At 44.9% G+C, this 19,330-nt stretch overlaps 1 protein-coding gene and 1 long non-coding RNA gene across 5 annotated transcripts in view; one reads left to right on the forward strand and one right to left on the reverse strand.

Moving 5' to 3' along the window:
* btr01 (bloodthirsty-related gene family, member 1) overlaps positions 1 to 1,263 on the forward strand; it is a 25,147-nt gene extending 23,884 nt beyond the window's left edge. For all 4 annotated transcript variants that reach the window (XM_041982511.1, XM_041982514.1, XM_041982512.1 and 1 more), the window contains exon 11: positions 531 to 1,263. In XM_041982511.1, coding sequence (XP_041838445.1) covers positions 531 to 902 — 372 coding nt within the window. In that variant the 3' untranslated portion in view covers positions 903 to 1,263. The remainder of the gene's footprint in view (positions 1 to 530) is intronic.
* LOC121638074 overlaps positions 1 to 18,530 on the reverse strand; it is a 24,487-nt gene extending 5,957 nt beyond the window's left edge. The window contains exons 1-3 of the long non-coding RNA XR_006009988.1: positions 18,461 to 18,530; positions 13,739 to 13,742; positions 2,552 to 2,555 (exon numbers count right to left, since the gene is read on the reverse strand). This is a non-coding gene — a long non-coding RNA (uncharacterized LOC121638074). The remainder of the gene's footprint in view (positions 1 to 2,551; positions 2,556 to 13,738; positions 13,743 to 18,460) is intronic.
* Between the last annotated feature and the right edge of the window lie 800 nt (positions 18,531 to 19,330).

Here is a 19,330-nt window from a genome sequence, read left to right on the forward strand (position 1 = left end):
GTATTGTGTTTTATATCATATATCTTTGGTTAAATATTTGTAAAACAACAGACAGACATAAAGGGTGACCAAAGCTATTGATTTATGAAGGAAAACAAAAATCACGAATTTTGGGCATGGAAGGTTTTTGCCCGACAGCAACGTCAGATTATATTATATTATTAGATTATATTATATTATAATCTTTAAATAATTATAACTGCTTGGGGTTTGAACTGTTTTGTTTGGATGCAAATGCTTGGTAGAGTCGTTTAGCTGAGTTTCTCCCATCACGTCTGTAAGAATCTGCTGGACTGTATGATCTCATGCTGCCTCTTGTGCAGGGGTCTGTCGTGAAGGGGTTAAATGTCATATAGATATGAAGATTTTTGCATTTTCCACATGCTGCAGCTGAACTTTTGCATCTGGGGTCATCCAAAGTTCAGGATGACATGTTTACACACTGTCATCAGCCATATTAGCCTCAAGCAGTGGTGATGAATGAATATGTTATTAAGAGGTGTAATCTGTTGTACATCGTTGTCTTCCAGGTGGAGGTCGGAGGAAAGACCGACTGGGACCTGGGAATTGCAAGTCGATCTGTTAATCGAAAGGGCAAAATCACTGTAAGTCCTGCCCATGGCTACTGGTTCCTCAGTCTGCGGGATGGAACCGACTACGCCTTCCGAACAGAACCCTCAATAAACCTGATGGTCAACGTCAGACCCTCCCGGATTGGAGTCTTTGTGGACTGTGATAAAGGACAGGTGTCCTTCTACAATGCGGAGGCCAGAATACTCATCTATTCATTTTATTCGGATCGTTTTCCTGACACCATCCATCCATTCTTCAGCCCCTGTACTAACAAGTCAGGACAGAATGAGGCTCCATTAATTATCTGCCCTGTTTCAGTGACAGAGTAAAATGAGCTGATCATAATTGACATGTTAAAAACATACATGACAAGATGGTCGAACACAGCCAGGATGTATGATCCTGTGTCAATATCTAGATTAAAATCAGCAGTAGTCACTACTCTGTCTTTTATTCTCTCTATAACTCCTTACACTTGGCTCCATACTAAGGAAACATGCTCTCTTGTTTCATTTTTATGCAAACAGACACATTTATCTAGCTCTCATAAAGCTTCACTGCCTCCAGGACATAAAGACAGCTTGCAATTCCTTAAATTTAATGAAGACAATATAGAAGTCTTGGACTGCATTTTGTTGTACTTGTGTCCTGTACTTGTATGATGACAAATAAAGAATCTTGAATCTTGAATCTTGAAGTAATGGTCTATGCCAGCACCACTGGATCTCCTCACTAGGTCTGGGCACCATGGCCCACTATGTCAAATGTGAAATCAAAAACCTTGGTGTCAAAATGGACACTGATGTTGACTTGAAATACAAATTAAGACCGTTGCGAAGCCAAAGACTTTTCACTTGAAGCAGTTAGCCAAAATGAAATCAGTCATTCGCAGACAGCAGTTTGAAATGATTCATGTCTTTGTTACCACTGAGCTGGATTACTGCCATGCTTTGGATTTTGGGGTCAAAGCGCCCTCAATAAATCACCTCCAGATGGTGCAGGGGCATGTCTTTTAACTGGCACATGTAAATACGATCACATTACCCCAACTTTAGCACCGCCCTCATACATTTTAAGGTTTTTAAGTCCACCCGTCTGAGCTCTTACATCCTTACTCACCTGTGAGGTCCCTGAGATCAGGTAACCAGCTGCTTTTGGGTGTACCTTGAAGTCAAGGGGACGGTGCTTTCACTTTTTCTGACCTCAAGCTGTGGAAGGACTTTACTGCATGTCAGACAGGCCTCCACGTGATTCAATTTTACTATTCCTTTAAAACCATCTGTTTACTTTGGCATTTGACACTGAATTTTATTACTTTATGATTTTAAAGTTTCTTCGATGTTCTTATTGTCATTGAATGTTATTTATGTTGTTCACTACCTTTTAGTACGCTTGTAATTTTAATCTTTGATGTAGTCTGTGTGTATGTAATCTGTACAGCGTTTTGGCCCTGCCATGGTTTTATTCAAGGTGTTTTACAAATAAAGTGTGATTGTATTCCTGTTGTGACAGACAGAATTCTACAGTTAGCCCCATAATCCCAAAAAACCCATGCGAGGGGAATAAATTGATTTCAGGATGAGTGAAACCAAAGACTCAAGCTGCAAAAGGCTGTAACACACGGACAGGTAAATTAGCCATAGATATTAGAGGGGGGCCAGAATACGTTTGCCATCTGAACTTTTATTCAAAACATAAAACATTGGAAAATTCTCATCTTATTTAAAACCTGCTGAGAATGTAGCATGAAGCTACATGTCCATAGCTCACCTTTAAAGTTTTTCTGAGAAACATACTGAACCTCACTTAGGCTGCTTTGGATACAAGAATCCGGTGAATGATGGTAAAATCTGAACTCATCCCAATAAAGAGTTATTTCAGACTGTCAATATTATTGTCCGTTTGAGTCCATTTACCAAAAAACAGATATATGGGTTGTATACATAACGTTTTTGTCCTCAGTTTAATGTGTGCTGACAAGACTTTGACAATTACCTTTGTTATGAGTGCAGTAAATGGCATCTCTGTGGCAGGGATGGTGTTGTGTTTTCTTCAACTTCCATCCATCCATCCATCCATCCATTCTCTTCCGCTTATCCGGAGTCGGGTCGCGGGGGCAGCTGCCTAAGCAGGAAAACCCAGACTTCCCTCTCCCCGGCCACATTCACCAGCTCATCCGAAGGGATCCCGAGGTGTTCCCAGGCCAGCCGAGAGATGTAGTCTGTCCAGCGTGTCCTGGGTCTGCCCCCGGGCCTCCTTCCGGTGGGACGTGGCCGGAACACCTCACCAGGGAGGCGTCCAGGAGGCATCCTAACCAGATGCCCGAGCCACCTCATCTGGCTCCTCTCGATGTGGAGGAGAAGCGGCTCTACTCTGAGCCCCTCCCGGATGACCGAGCTTCTCACCCTATCTCTAAGGGAGAGCCCGGCCACCCTGCGGAGGAAACTCATTTCGGCCGCTTGTATTCGAGATCTCGTTCTTTCGGTCATTACCCACAGCTCATGACCATAGGTGAGGGTAGGAACGTAGATCGACCGGTAAATCGAGAGCTTTGCCTTTTGGCTAAGCTCTCTCTTCACCACGACAGACCGATGCAGAGCCCGCATCACTGCAGACGCCGCACCAATCCGCCTGTCGATCTCTCGCTCCATCCTTCCCTCACTCGTGAACAAGACCCCGAGATATGTAAACTCCTCCACTTGGGGCAGGACCCCATCGCAGACCCGGAGAGAGCACTCCACCCTTTTCCGGCTGAGGACCATGGTCTCGGATTTGGAGGTGCTGATTCTCATCCCAGCCGCTTCACACTCGGCTGCGAATCGCTCCAGTGCGAGCTGAAGATCACGTCCCGATGAAGCCAACAGAACCACGTCATCCGCAAAGAGCAGAGACCCAATCCTGAGGCCACCGAACCGGATCCCCTCCACACCTCGGCTGCGCCTAGAAATTCTGTCCATAAAAGTTATGAACAGAATCGGTGACAAAGGACAGCCTTGGCGGAGTCCAACCTACACTGGAAACGATTCTGATTTACTGCCGGCAATGCGGACCAAGCTCTGACACCGGTTGTACAGGGACCGGACAGCTCTTGCAAGCGAGTCCGGCACTCCATACTCCCGGAGTACCCCCCACAGGAGTCCCCGGGGAACACGGTCAAATGCCTTCTCCAAATCCACAAAACACATGTAGATTGGTTGGGCAAACTCCCATGCCCCCTCAAAGACCCCGAAGAGGGTGTAGAGCTGGTCCACCGGGATGAAAACCACACTGCTCCTCCTCAATCCGAGGTTTGACTATCCGACGGACCCTCCTCTCAAGCACCCCTGAAAAGACCTTACCAGGGAGGCTGAGGAGTGTGATTCCCCTGTAGTTGGAACACATCCTCTGGTCCCCATTTTTGAAGACGGGGACTACCACCCACATCTACCTGTCCAGCTAAGACAGCCCTACAGCATCCAGAGTCTTAAGGAGCTCTGGGCGGACCTCATCCACCCCCGGGGCCTTGCCACCAAGGAGATTTTTAACCACCTCAGCGACCTCAGCCCCAGAGATAGGCGAGCCAGCACCAGCTACCCCAGACTCTGCTTCCTCATCAGAAGACGTGTTGGTGGGATTGAGGAGGTCTTCGAAGTATTCCCTCCACCGCCTCACAACGTCTCGAGTCGAGGTCAGCAGCCCCCCATCCCCACTGTACACAGTGTTGATGGAGCACTGCTTTCCCCTCCCGAGCCGCCGGATGGTGGACCAGAATCTCCTCGAAGCCGTCCGAAAGTCATTCTCCATGGCCTCTCCAAACTCCTCCCACGCCCGAGCTTTTGCCTTAGCGACCGCTGAAGCCGCGCTCCGCTTAGCCCGCCGATACCCATCAGCTGCCTCTGGAGTCCCACAGGCCAAAAAGGCCTGACAGGACTCCTTCTTCAGCTTGACGGCATCCCTTACTGCTGGTGTCCACCAACGAGTTCGGGGGTTACCGCCACGACAGGCACCGACGACCTTACGGCCACAGCTGTGGCTGGCCGCCTCGACAATAGAGGCACGGAACACAGCCCATTCAGACTCAATGTCCCCCGCCTCGCCCGGGACTTGGTTGAAGCTCTGCCGGAGATGGGAGTTGAAACTCTTTCTAACAGGGGACTCTGCCAGACGTTCCCAGCAGACCCTCACAACACGCTTGGGCCTGCCAGGCCTGACCGGCATCCTCCCCCACCATCTGAGCCAACTCACCACCAGGTGGTGATCAGTTGACAGCTCCACCCCTCTCTTCACCCGAGTGTCCAGGACATGCGGCCGCAAGTCCGACGACACGACTACAAAGTCGATCATCGAACTGCGGCCTAGAGTGTCCTGGTGCCAAGTGCACATGTGGACACTCTTATGTCTGAACAAGGTGTTCGTTATGGACAATTCATGACAAGCACAGAAGTCCAACAACAAAACACCACTCAGATTCAGATCAGGGGGGCCGTTCCTCCCAATCACGCCCCTCCATGTCTCGCTGTCATTGCCCACGTGAGCATTGAAGTCCCCCAGCAGAACAAGGGAGTCCCCAGAAGGAGTGCTCTCCAACACCCCCTCCAAGGACTCCAAAAAGGGTGGGTACTCTGAACTGCTATTTGGTGCATAGGCACAAACAACAGTCAGGACCCGTCCCCCCACCCGAAGGCGGAGGGAGGCTACCCTTTTGTCCACCGGGGTAAACCCCAACGTACAGGCGCCAAGTTGGGGGGCAATGAGCATGCCTACACCTACTCGGCGCCTCTCACCGGGAGCAACTCCAGAATGGAAGAGGGTCCAGCCCCTCTCGAGGGCAGTTGTTCCAGAGCCCAAGCTATGCGTCGAGGTGAGTCCAACTATATCTAGCCGGAACCACTCAACCTCGTGCACCAGCTCAGGCTCCTTACCCGCCAGAGAGGTGACATTCCACGTCCCTAGAGCTAGCTTTTGCAGCCGAGGATCAGACCGCCAGGGTCCCCGCCTCTGGCAGCTGCCCAGCTCACAATGCACCCGACCCCTATGGCCCCTCCCGTAGGTGGTGAGCCCACGGGAGGAGAGGCCCATGTCTCCCTTTCGGGCTGAGCCCGACCGGGTCCCATGGGCAAAGGCCCGGCCACCAGGCGCTCGCCTCCGTGCCCCACCTCCAGGCCTGGCTCCAGAGGGGGGCCCCGGTGACCCACGTCCGGGCAAGGGAAACCTTGGTCCTTGTTTTTTCATCATCATAAGGGTTTCTTCAACTTGGATGGTGAAAACATTTTAGTACATTAGCATGCTAAATATTAGCATAAGCTTTATGTTAAAAAGTCATTTCTTTTGTGTTCCAACTGCGCAGGTTGTATTAATTTTGATGAGTAAAAAAAAGAAAAGTGTTTTCAGAGTGTTTTTAGGGTTTTCAGCTCTAAACTGATTATGTACAGTGGTGTGAAAAAGTATTTGTCCCCTTCCTGATTTCTTTGCAAGTTTGTCACACTTAAACATTTTAGATCAAGCAAATTTAAATATTAGCTAAAGACAACAAAAGTAAACACAAGTTTTTAAATGAAGATTTTTGTTATGAAGGGAGAAAAAAATCCAAACCTACATGGCCCTATGTGATAAAGTAATTGCCCTAAACCTGGCTGGGCAACCCTCAGCAGCAACTGCCATCAAGCGTTTGCGATAACTTGCAAAGAGTCTTTTATGGCTGTGGAGGAACTGCAGACCACTCATCTTTGCAGAGTTGTTGTAATTCAGCCACATTGGAGGGTTTTCGAGCATGAACCACCTTTTTAAGGTCAGGCCACAGCATGTCAATAGGACTCTGGTCAAGACTTTGACTAGGCCACTCCAAAGTCTTCAGTTTGTTTTTCTTCAGCCAATCAGAGGTGGACTTGCTGGTGTGTTTTGGATTATTGTCCTGCTGCAGAACCCAAGTTCGTTTCAGCCTGAGGTCACAAACAGATGGCTAGAATTCATGATTCCAGTTATCACAGCAAGTCTTCCAGGTCCTGAAGCAGCAAAACAGCCCCAGACCATCACACTACCACCACCATGTTCTACTGTTGGTATGATGTTCTTCTGAAATGCAGTATTACTTTTATGCCGGATGTAAAGGGACACACACCTTCCAAAAAGTTCAACTTCTGTTTCATCAGTCCACAGAGCATTTTCCCAAAAGTCCTGGGACCATCCAGATGTTTTCTGGCTAACATGAGACAAGCCTTAATGTTCTTTTTGCTCAGCAGGGGTTTTCATCTTGGAACTTTGCCATGGAGGCCATTTTTGCCCAGGTGGAGTCATGAACACTGACATTAACTGAGGCAATGATACCTGCAGCTCTATGGATGCTGTTGGGTCTTTTGTGACGTCTTGGGTGAGTCATTGCTGTGCTCTTGGGGTAATTTTGGTCGGCCACTCCTGGAAAGATTCACCACGGTTCTGTGTTTTCACCATTTGTGGACAACGGCTCTCACTGTGGTTCGCTGGAGTCCCAACTCTTCAGAAACGGCTTTTTCAGACTGTGAGATCTAAGTTATTTTCTTTCTCATTTGTTCCTGATTTCTTTTGGATCTTGATGTGATGTCTGGCTTTTGGGGATCTTTTGGGCTACTTTACTACTTCTTCTTAATCTGCAGGTTTGCGTTGGCAAAAAACGCACAGATGTTATTACCGCCGCCAACTAGTAAGGAGTGTGGGACAAGGACAAGGAAAAAAACCCAAAACCCTGTCCTCTATATTCCAGTGATGTTATGCTCGAGCCGATCTACTCGTGCATGTGACGTGGAAGTGTCGCAAGCATTGTTTCGGCACATTATAAAGTCACGTGACCATACTAACCGAAGTCTTGTCACATCATCAGTGTGTGTCGCGCAGCATGCGGGAGCTGCGAAGGGGCGGGGCTTGTCAAATCAAGTCAGTGATTTTAAAGGGGATCTAAACGCTTAGGGAATTGTGGGTTTTTGAGAGGAGGAGATTCCGCTAGCGCGTGTGCGACATTACATTTTGAAAACCGATTTTGGGAAAAGCATCACATCAGCATTAACTTATATTGGATCACATTTAGCTAACATACATTTATATCTGTCTTTGGCCCGGTCGCAGCGGTGAGAAGGACATCACTTTCCACACCATCTCCCTTCATGCAGGTTTGCTCTTGGTATTTTCATAAAGGCAAGTGGGAGAATTTTTGTAGTTGTTGTTTTTATTGTTTAAGTAATGTAACTGAATATGATATTTCCACTTTCTAAAGTTGCTATTTTCACATTGGCTAACCTCACTTGTAAACAACAGGCAAAGAGGAAGGGAACTAGAAATGGGTTAACCTGTTTGTGTTTGATCAGTGTTTATTTTATTTAATCGTCTTATATCAAAACATCCCAGAGTGATTAATTTAAATATACAGGTTAACAACTAGAATGCATTATAACACAAATATGTATCAATGCATGAGATTTTCTCTCTGAGAGATCTGATGGGATGGTTAACTGGTCTGGTTAAAATTGTGAAATGTAATGGAAGCATCCAATGATAACCAGCTTTTAAATAAAACCAAACACGTGACTGCAGGTCAACCAGCTTATGAAATGATGGAGGTTGGCCCAGACTGGGTCCCATCCCTGCACCTGGGACACCCACAAACGCTGCACGTTCTGCAGGATGAAGTAGATGGATCAGCTGAGGAAAGAGACTCTGCAGGCAGCAGGGATGGAGGTCCACCAGGATGCAGACCCTGGAAAGCTACAGATCAAGGAGGGGACACCTGATGCTGGAGAGGAAAGCAGTCCGCTACAGACCAGAGAGGCTGGAGAAGCTGATCAGCTGATCAGAGACAACAGCAGTCAGGATGCGACACAGACTGAATGTAACCTGTGTGTGCTCAGGCAGGAACTTACTGAGCGTAGGATGATGAAAAAGTAAAGTACTATACAGGTCTGCTAAACCTGGGAACCTTTATGGCATTTCATTTTTTGTTGCCTCTCATGTCCAGTCAAAAGAAAATTCTTTCTCCATTTCAAATGCATCTGTTAACATTCATACGCCTTCAATTGGATCTGCCTGCACAACACTTAGATCATCTGTTTCGTGTTTCCCCAATGACAGTGTACAGATCAGTCCATGAAATGCTGTCATTTTTATATGCAAATGTTGGACTGTACAGTCTGCTAGAGACGACACAAAATTCTTCGAAAAGGCTGGGAAGGTTTCTGGATCGTTTGTTGGCGGGGGACATGGTCTTGGCTGACAGAGGTTTGGACATGCAGGAATGTGGGCATGTTGTGTGCAGAGGTCAAACTCCAAGCATTTCCAAAAGGCCACTGTCAAATAGCACATTTGAGAATCCGTGTTGAAAGGGTCATTGGAAATGTTTGTCAGAGGTATCCATACCCACAAACATGGCTCTTCCATGTGATGTGAAGAAGCACAACGTTGGATAAGGTTGTCACTGTGTGCTGAGCCCTGACAAACCATCGCCCAACAATACAAAGTAGGTCAGTGGCATTTTTGAAGTCTTCTTGACTCTTTGTTGACTCTTAAGCACATAAATAACCAGCATAATTTTTGATAATGAACATGATCACGGAATAGGAAATACGATTGTTAACTAAATCAGAAGCTTGACAGTTTTACTTTTTAGACATGTAGTTTTATTGAAATTGACAAAATAAACAATAACAGCACAACGGTGACCGGAAACAGCAGCAATAAAAGAAAATACAACAAATGTGCCCCGTAATATAAATAAAAACACTCAAGTTGTGGCAACATGTGTTGTCGCAGTACTGCGGTGGAAATGTGACCAGACCCTGCAGCCATTCCTGAAATGTCCGTGAGCTTCCACAGATTTATAGTTTCTGATCTTATCTTACATGTAGTTTCTGATCCGTTTATACATGTAGTGTCTGAACCGTATATATGACGATGACCATCCTTTTCCATGACTCTTTTTCCACAATTAACTAATTCAATGAAAATATTTAATGCCAGAGATCTTAGTACTGTCATCGCCCCTGAGTTTGACCATGCAACTTGGTACCACACTGCTCACCCCTACCCTCACATGCCTCCATGTGGTGATGCTGCTGAGAGCCAGGCACCTGGTACACAGGATTAAGGAATAGTGCAGACAACCACAGACGTGATATCCATGTATGTGGATGCCAGGTTGTGGGAGGAGGTTATATCTACTCTGTACTCTAACTGATCCTGATATCTGTTGCTGCTTCCTAATCAGTAAGTCTGTGACTGTGGTATTTGATTACAGAAATTACATGGATGTGAGATGCTGGTAAAAGACAACCAAAGTTACCATCTTGTTTTACTCAATAACTGATTTATTTAACTTTACTATACAGAGATCACGTGTACTAAACAGTACATCTCATGACACTGAATGTTTACTTTAGTAAATTTGATTTAATTTTTACACAAAACTTTCTCCATACAAGCATAAAATAAACATCAGCTCTCTATGATCTCACCCAGTTTTAAGTAAAATATGTCATGATGTGTTCATTAGACCTTTTCATACTTAATGTTATTTGCCACAGGACCCTCCATCGTAAATCCGAGGTAGAAGGATACTTCCTCTTGGCTGGATCCACTTCGGAAAATCCCCTAGGTACAGTGGACGCACTGACATTCTTAGGTTGCCTCCATAGTTCACATAAATCGCCTCATGTCCTGATATCCCTTTGACCTGAGGAGCTCGCTCTGCACCTTTGTCTCATTCCAAGGTGCCCCACTCTGGCTGATGTCTTTGACGTCTTTGACTACTTTGACCACTCTTGTCTTGAAATATTGATCAAAATTTAATCAAGCTTCACTTTGGAAATAATTTGTACACTCGAACTGCCAAGAAAAAAAATTAGATATAGCAGTCCTTGCTGGAAACATGTGAAAAATGCTGATGAAAAGATCTCTTGACTGATGTGGTGTATGTGCTGATATTCATGTAGGCTGGAATGTTTTCAAGTTTTCTATCTCTTCTAGGCCACATCAGCAGTGTGGAGAGGTAGTACATCTCAATCTGACTCAAATGCGTGCCCTTCTTCTGAAGTTTCATCGTTCAGAAGTTCAACCAGCTCTTCAAAAGAAGAAGGGCTTGATGCTGTGCATGACTATGTTTGCCATGATGAAGTTGACCATGTCTGACACAGATTTAGAGGGTGTGTTGTCAAAGATGAATTTTCTGAGAACATGAGAACAGAGATCGTTGTCACAAGGAAGGCTGTGAAGATCTGCATGTGGTCGACCTGTGACTGCATCTGACCCGACTCCAGCAACTGCAACATTGTCAGCAAAATTATCTATAGCAAGAACACATATAAGGGTTCAGAAATCAGTTAGACTGTGTCCTGTCTAGCTGCCAGCAGGACATTTGTTATGTCTGTTTGCCAGGGATAGATATGGACCCGGGGCTCTGTAATTGCACATTCTCATACCTTATAAATGAATAAATCGTCAACTGAGAGAAGTAATTTGTCATCTATGCTCCACCAAAACGAACACGCAGAAGAACCTAAAGAGAAAGGTAAAAAGAAAATGTGTGTGGAACAGTACCTGATTAATTAGGAAAGTGGGAAATTAGTACCTGTTCTTTATTACTTGTGCATTTTCAAGGTTTTCTCCAACTTGCCAGATGCCAAATGTCTTGCCCGAGCTTGAGGCAGTGTTGCACTTATGTCAATGGTGAGAATAGAGTCTTTTCCATCCCCTTGTTCTTTTCCATGGCACGTGATGAGCATGCTTTGGACCAGGAAATCTTTTCCCATGCATGATTTGTAGACTTTGTCACAGACAGCAAAGTTTGTGCTCTTGATTAAAGATTTGAAGACACTTATTTGCAATCATTTGGTGTAAGAATCGTACTGCCTGGTAGGTGCCATGTTCTTCAACATTAAATGTTAGCAGCAGTGTGGAATAGGGATTCATTTTGTCCTCAAGAGTTTCTTGCCTCCAGAGAGCATTCTTTATGCCAACTAACCCTTCACACAACAACAGCGACAAGTAGGATCCATTGACAAAGGTGTTCATCAAAGCAAGAAAGGAGAGGAGTCTGCCCTGATTTGTGGTGGTGTCAAGATCTTTAATAATATTGCTCACCAGATTTGTGATGTAAGTCTCACTGAAATTATTTATCATGATCATGAGGCATAGAAGGTCTCAGGCTTCCTGTGCTCGTCCTTCAGCTGTTGAAGTTTCTCAGAAAATAAACTGTCTATGGAGGACAGCTTGTTCATCATGAACACATTGGAAATCCGACTACTTCTGGTGCTCTCTTCAGGATATGGAGTTCTCTAACAGTTCAGTATGAGAACCATGAGACCATTGTGGCACTTCCTATCACTCGCAACAATGCACTGTTTTAGGTCCTCTATGTCCTCCCAGCTGTCCACAAAGAGGAGGACAGGTTGCCTGGCTGCTCCTGTTTTCCATATGTGAATAGATTCACAACTTGGGCTGAAATCTCGTTATTTGTTGCTCTGTTGTTTTTAACAACAGCACATCTGAATTTTCTTCTTAGGTTCCAAAGGACATGCATAGCGAGAGTTGTTCCATCACATCCTGGGTAATAGAAAAGATTGATCATAACACACAGAGACATGCACACTTCAACAGGTGTAAGAAGATCATACAGTTCGTTGAATTTGTCTTGCTTGGCAAGAATGGCAGGCTGCTTGTTTCCACAGACATCAGAAATCATTTCTTTCAACTTCTGTGTTCTCACACTCATTTTCAGTCAGATTGTCCAAAACAGGGAAAAGTTCCTCATCTTTCTTTGTCAGCAGGACTGAACTTGAGCCTGTGGATGGCAGGAACTTCCGGGAGAATTGTGTTTGAGGTTCTTTAAGTTTTTTTACAGTGCTGGATATTTCATTCAGGCTTAGTTCATAGATGCATTTACTGGTGATGTCTTCCTCACAGCGAACCTCTATCAGCTGCTTCCACTGACTAAATACAACTGAGTCTTTGCATCTGCTCAGCATATTGTCAGCCCATTTCAGCATTCGATAGATTGCACAGAACATCTCTAAAATGGGGCTTGAGGTGTCAGTGACTGCTGAGTGAAGGACAAAGATGTCCAGGAGTCTGTCTTTAGAAATCAAATCTGGGTTGCAAAGCAAGGTAACCACGCTGGTAATGTCTCCAGAGCGTCTCTTTAGCCATTCACTGGGTGTTAGTGGCTTGTCTGCATTGTTGTCTTCATTCTTCTGTCCATTGCAACAAACCCAATTTGTTTGCTTGAACAAGTTCAACTTTCCAACGACCACAGCCAAACTGTCCTGAGTGGTGTATATGAGTAGGTGCACAGATTAGCAACATGATCTGCAAAAAGCTTTGTCTCTTTTAGAAAATCCATGTGCTCTAGATGTTTTGAGTGACACTTGTCAGTAAGTACCTGAAGGGAAGCGTCAAAAGCATCTCTCCCCCATTATCAGCTGTTTTAGCCTCTGACCCTGGTGGCCTTAAGAGAGGTGTTTTTCCTCCTGTTCTTCTGCTGACTTGCGTGCTGATGCCCAGTTCTTGACTTTATCTGTCAAGGTTTTCAGCTTTTCTTGAACTATTCAGGGATTAGGATCTGTTAAAATGTTTTACAGACCGTGGGCCATCCCGCATAAAGAGGCACTCAGTTTTACGTTGTTGTTTAGGGTTAGGAAGATGTTTCTGTGTCTGTAAAAACTCTGGGACTACATCAACCTCAATCACCCATCTGTCTGAAGTTGTTCCAACCTGATGGTGGACTTGGGGGCCTGATACATTTTCTGGCTGCATTCACATGCTGTTCAACATCGCTCAGCGATGATTCGAATGCCTGAGTGTACACGCTGAAAGCGCTGATCTTGTGCCCAACTACTTGACCATGTTGTGAGTCTGGTTGGCTGTTCACTCCAAAATGAATAGTTCCATTTGTACGTGCATTCATGCAACTGGCAGCAAAACAAAACAGTTCTTTTGTGAATTCATAAATGATTTCTTTTTTACTAGCTTCATCTGTGTTTGGCAGGAGGTGGTAGTCATAAACAGGGTCAAGGAGATTACTTGGACCAGCCATAGGCTGAAAAATGTCCTTTTCTGTGTAGAACATGGAATGGTGGCTTTTGTCGAAGGGCCGGATCTGACATATTGACTTCATTAGTTGTGAAGCTGTTTGATTCTTCTGAGGTTGGACATAAGTCTTCTGATCTATTACAGATCTTATTCTTTTTCTTGCCATTTGTAAGATCTGTACTGCAGGGCTAACACTTTCTATCCCTGAATCTGATGACACTGTTTCAGTTTCCAGAGATTCATCCAGATTTCCTGAAAACTCAAACCTCTCCGGCGTTCACCCTGTCTGAGTTCAAACGGACTCTCTGGGGTTTGAAGAGCGGACTAAAATATCTCTGAATGTTTCCTCAACTTCTCCACCAGTTTTATGATTAGCATTACAGGAGCTGATGGAACACCTAGATCTAACAAATCTCGTTTCTCTAAACATGCCAGACGAGCTCCAGAGATCTCCAGAGATTCTGTGCGATTAGTTCTGATACTTTAAGTTTTACAACCAGCCAGTCTTTTACGTGGTCCTGAGTCCAGTCTTCAATCAGTAATGGGAGTTTGAGATAATTTTCTCCCTGTTCAACAAGAAGTTTAAGTAAAAAGTGAAATAATATTTAATATTGTGAAAGAAAATTGGATTTTTCGTTTTGGGGATACCATAAATAAGATAAAATAGGCGTACTGCTTTTGTCTGTTTCCCACAGAGGGGGTTTTGTGGTTGTTGGTGTTAGATAAAGATGATATACTCACAGCCAGCCACAGATAAAATAAGCTTTTAATTTGCTTATGGAATAATATCAAAATGATTTCACATGTACAATTCATTGACAATAAGAATTCATTTAGCATTTCCCCTTCATAACCTCTAGCAGACATTTTGCATCATGCTCAGTTTGTGAACCAGTGAACCTGAACGTTGCTTCGCTGTAATCGAGGCAAAAACATTCTCGGTTGCAAGATGTTTGATGGTTTTCTTGTAATTACAAATTGGTATTTGACCTATCCAATGCATTAGCCCTAATGTTTGGATTGGAAACCTGGAATATCAGGAGCTATACGCCTCAAACAACTGGAACTGGAATGCTGAGTGACCAGACCCCTGATCTGGTTCATTAGACCCCTGTGCTTATCAAGAATTGGAGGTTCGCAGTCCTCAGCCTCCCTGGTTGGGTAGCAGAGGTCCTGGTAAGAGGTTCTGTTTCAGTCAATCAGTCAGTCAGCCAATCAGTCAGTCAGTCAATCAGTCAGTCAGTCAATCATTTAATCAGTCAATCAGTCAGTCAGGCAATAAGTCAGTCAGTCAGTCAGTAAGTCAGTCAATCAGTCAGTCAGTCAATCATTTAATCAGTCAATCAGTCAATCAGTCAGTCAGTCAGTAAGTCAGTCAATCAGTCAGTCAGTCAATCATTTAATCAGTCAATCAGTCAGTCAGTAAGTCAGTCAATCAGTCAGTCAGTCAGTCAGTCAATCATTTAATCAGTCAGTCAGTCAGTCAATAAGTCAGTCAATCAGTCAGTCAGTCAGTCATTTAATCAGTCAATCAGTCAGTCAGTCAGTCAGTCAGTCAGTCAGTCAATCATTTAATCAGTCAGTCAGTCAGTCAGTCAGTCAGTCAGTCAGTCAATCATTTAATCAGTCAATCAGTCAGTCAGTCAGTCAGTAAGTCAGTCAATCAGTCAGTCAGTCAATCATTTAATCAGTCAATCAGTCAGTCAGTCAGTAAGTCAGTCAATCAGTCAGTCAGTCAATCATTTAATCAGTCAGTCAGTCAGTCAGCAGCCAGTCAGTCATGCTGTCCGTCTTGTCTTGCAGCCTGCTTACAACCTTTCGTTTGCTCCTCCCAGAATCCGCCCCGCCCTCCTCGTTGTGCCGCTCATCAGCGGTTGGTCGTATTAAACCTTTTCCCTCCATCTCAGCTCCGTCCGTGCTTGGATCCTGTTCTCACCCTGAACACGTAGTTAAACATAATTAAAAGGTTGATGACTTTAAAAGTGGTCTTTGGATTATCGTGGTTTTTTGTAATAATCTTGGAAAAATATTTTCGTCTTGCTTGTTTTATTGCTTCGTTGTATAAAATTTAAAAATTTTATTTGTGAATGGTAAATTTCGTCTTTCTCCATATTCTTTCTGCTCTACGGTTTCTTTTTAATCTCCTTATGTCTTCATTGTTCCATGGTGGTTTTTGTTCAGTGTTAATTTAATCCTGAAACAGTCAGGCCTGCGTAGATGTTTGCATTGCATGTAGTATGTTTGATGCCAGTACATGCCAACCTAACTTATTTGGGTGCAACCTGTCGGAACCAAAGAATGAGGGGCAGTTCCAGAATGAATGAAAATTATCTATAAAATCACTGTTTTGATTTTTGCAGGTGTTCTGGAGCCAGGTGTCCAGTCCAAGCAGTCTGCTGAAACACCCTGCTCCGTGGTTTAGAGCGGGCCACTGATACAGACTAGTTTTAAAAGGTTAATAAGGTCCCTAAAATCCCTTTTGGTCAGTTCAGACTGTTGGTGGTTACCGAGTTCGGTAGCTTATCCAGTAGGCACAGTGGCTCCAGGTTAACAGTGTGTGCTGATGTTAAAGTAATGGACACCCACAGAGTCACATAGACCAGGGTCGTTAGTGGGACAAGAGGAGGTGAATTCGAGGGCTTGGTTGTCCGAAAAGAGGAAGGGTCCCAGAGGACGCTGGTGCTTGACTCCTGTGGAGTGCTGGAAGGCAGATCACTCAGTAGCTAACGCTTTGCTGAAGATGAGCATTGCACAGAATGGGGACAGAAGCAACAACTGGCTGAGCACTACTTTCCATCGAGTCCTCAGTGCCCACAGGACCACAACTGGACAGAAGAGCGGCCAAGACCTCGTCCGATGTGAGCGTCAACACATCGGACGGGGAACCTCAGATTGAAGCAGTGTGGTTTTCATCCAGAAAAACTGATAAGCTCTACACTCTCAGCAAGGTCTTGAAGGCTGCATGGGAGCTCACCCAGCCAGTCTGCATGTGCTGGATGGACCTGAGAGGCATTTGACCGTGTCCCTCTGGGAGCCCAGACCCCTGGATGCTCAGTCCCAGTACAAGTGGTGGTGCATGAATTTGCTTGTTTGTCTGTGAATGCTGAACTGAATGCAACATATTTGTATCAAAAACATTTATGAAGAAAACCTGAATGTGACTTCATTCAGTTTGTTTAAGGTTTCGTAACAGTCATTGCCTTCATTTTCTCCACGCTACATTGATTTCACACTACATTACCCACCATGCATTGCACACTGTAGCATAACAAACTGGCAATGTACCATGCCCTGTCTGCAAGTCCTCAACAAAGATGCCATTAGGAAAGGACAAGAGCCCACAGCCCCACACAAACCAGTTCACACTGCCTGCAGACGTCCCAGCAACAGGTTAGTTATGTGATCTACCACATGATTATCAGGTGGAGGCTCAATGAGATGGAAATTCTTGAATTTTATTAAATTCTTTTTATTGATTTTAACATGTATAGCAAACAGTGACTAACAACAAGCAATGTTATATTATATTATATTATATTATATTATTAGTATTGATTTGAAAACTATTTTTTCTCTCCCGTTTGTGAATTCCCATGGACCATGTCAACCTCAGCATATGCCATACGTACGCCAGGCTCTGTGCTGGTTTCAGCTCCCTGCTGCAGTGTGTTTAAGGGAGAAGAATGAATTCCAGCAGTGGTTCATGGAAAGATTCAGTGCCTCATTTACAGCCACACCAGAGAAAAATCAGGAACAAAGGGGGGTGTAGTTACAGCTGAGCCATGCCCCCCATTCTAAACATTAATGTTTAGAAGTAATTTAGTTGCTTTTTAGTTGTTCATGGATTAAATGAATGAAGAAGAACCCGATTAGTGTGGATAAAAATTTTATTTACATTATATTTCTTTTGAAGGTTTTCTAGGGATTAAAGCAGTTTTGTCCAAAGTCCTCAAAGGATGCTGTCCTGCAGGGTTTGGAGCACAGCCAAACCAGATTAATGGCTCATGAACTCATTTAATCAAGTGTGATTGTCAATGTGTAAAACAGAACTGGACTAACTGATTAGGCTTTTTTTTCTGTAAAATTATAGTTGTTTGTACTTTTTTTGTTTTTTGGTTTGGGGTATAAAGCAGCTGATTAGTAACAAGCGACACCTGGCAGAGAGGGAATACAGAGAGGGAATACAAAGAGGGAATACAGAGAGGGAATACAGAGAGGGAATACAAAGAGGGAATACAGAGAGGGAATACAGAGAGGGAATACAAAGAGGGAATACAGAGAGGGAAGGAAGATACACGGAACGCGTCAGCGGCGGTGAATCTGGCAACAAGTCGACCGTGAGCGGAGGGGCGCAGGAGGGATCCCCGCCTGGCATAAGGGACGGAGCAACGCACTGAACAGATGAGAGTACAGGGGCGTGACGCACTGTGACTGCTGCTCGTCTGCGTGAACAGTATCTTGGTGTGGTTTTGGCAGCAAGCAGCTGCAGAGACGTAGACGCCAGGGCGCCTGGGAGAGGACACGCCCCCGTTCTGGCTGCAGTGGATTGCCACCAGGAGGAGCACCTTTCATCTATGGTTTATTCACTTTTATTACTGATTCCCAAAACTGAACTCAGATCAGCCCGGGCAGCTTGTCATTTATTTTTCAGCAGCGGAAGTTTGTGCTTGTACCAGAAGAAGTGTGTGTGTGTGTGTGTGTGTGTGTGTGTGTGTGTGTGTGTGTGTGTGTGTGTGTGTGTGTGACATGTCCTAGAGGATGAACTTGGGTCTTTGGATGAAACTATCCAGTCTGGTTCTCACTGTTTGCATTTTCTTTGTTTGGGCCCTCCTCAGCCGGTCTCTCTGCATTCCAGGGCTTACACTAGTGATGTGTCGGTCACGAACGATTCGTTCAGTATGAACTAATCCTTTATATAACTCGGGAGTAACGGGTCCTCTCAGTGAGCGATTCGTTCATTTTCATGCGGTACCTCCTCTCGCCACATGGCAGGCAGCTGCATAAACTCAGTAGGTCAGGACACAGAAATGATTCGTTCAGGACTCGCTCAGGTCCGTCCTCAGGTCCTCGTTCTTTTGTCACGTGACAGCCAGGCTGCTCAGGCTGTGTGGCGAGCAGCAAGTCGGGCTGCACGGTCTCGTTCTCGGTCTCGTTCATCATTCAGGCTGTTTGGTGAGCAGTACGTTCGCTCTCGGATTGGTCTCTCTAGTGCTTCTGTCACGTGACAGGCAACTCGGACTCTGAACGGGTCTTCCTTCGTTCGTTCACAGCTCAAGCTGTATCAAGCTCAGCAGTACGTTCGCTCTCGGCTCGGTCTCTTGTTCATTTGTCACGTGATAGCTACCGAGTCACTGTTGCGCTGTTAAACAATGGCAGGGAGGATGTAGGACACAAATCACTTTATTGTGGTGTGTATTTGCTTCCCTACGTTTTCACATGGTTTGAATTGCTTGTGGCATTACCAGTAGTTTTGTTGCCTTCAGTATTTACTGCTTGAGAATCGCGGACTTTTTTACAACGCTACCTGCTGTAAAAATGAACGACATGATTCGTTCAAGATTCGTTCACTTTACTGTTCGAGAGTAAAAGACCTGGGTTAGTGAAAAGAGTCGAACTTCGCATCACTAGCTTACAACCAATCAAGAGGGCACGTTGGCCAGCACAACTTACATTTAAAGGTCCCATATTATACACTTTATTCCCAATCTGAGACCATTCATTAATATCTAAATGA

This window comes from Melanotaenia boesemani, chromosome 4, assembly GCF_017639745.1.
Source record: "Melanotaenia boesemani isolate fMelBoe1 chromosome 4, fMelBoe1.pri, whole genome shotgun sequence".
In the NCBI taxonomy this organism is placed as follows: domain Eukaryota; kingdom Metazoa; phylum Chordata; class Actinopteri; order Atheriniformes; family Melanotaeniidae; genus Melanotaenia; species Melanotaenia boesemani.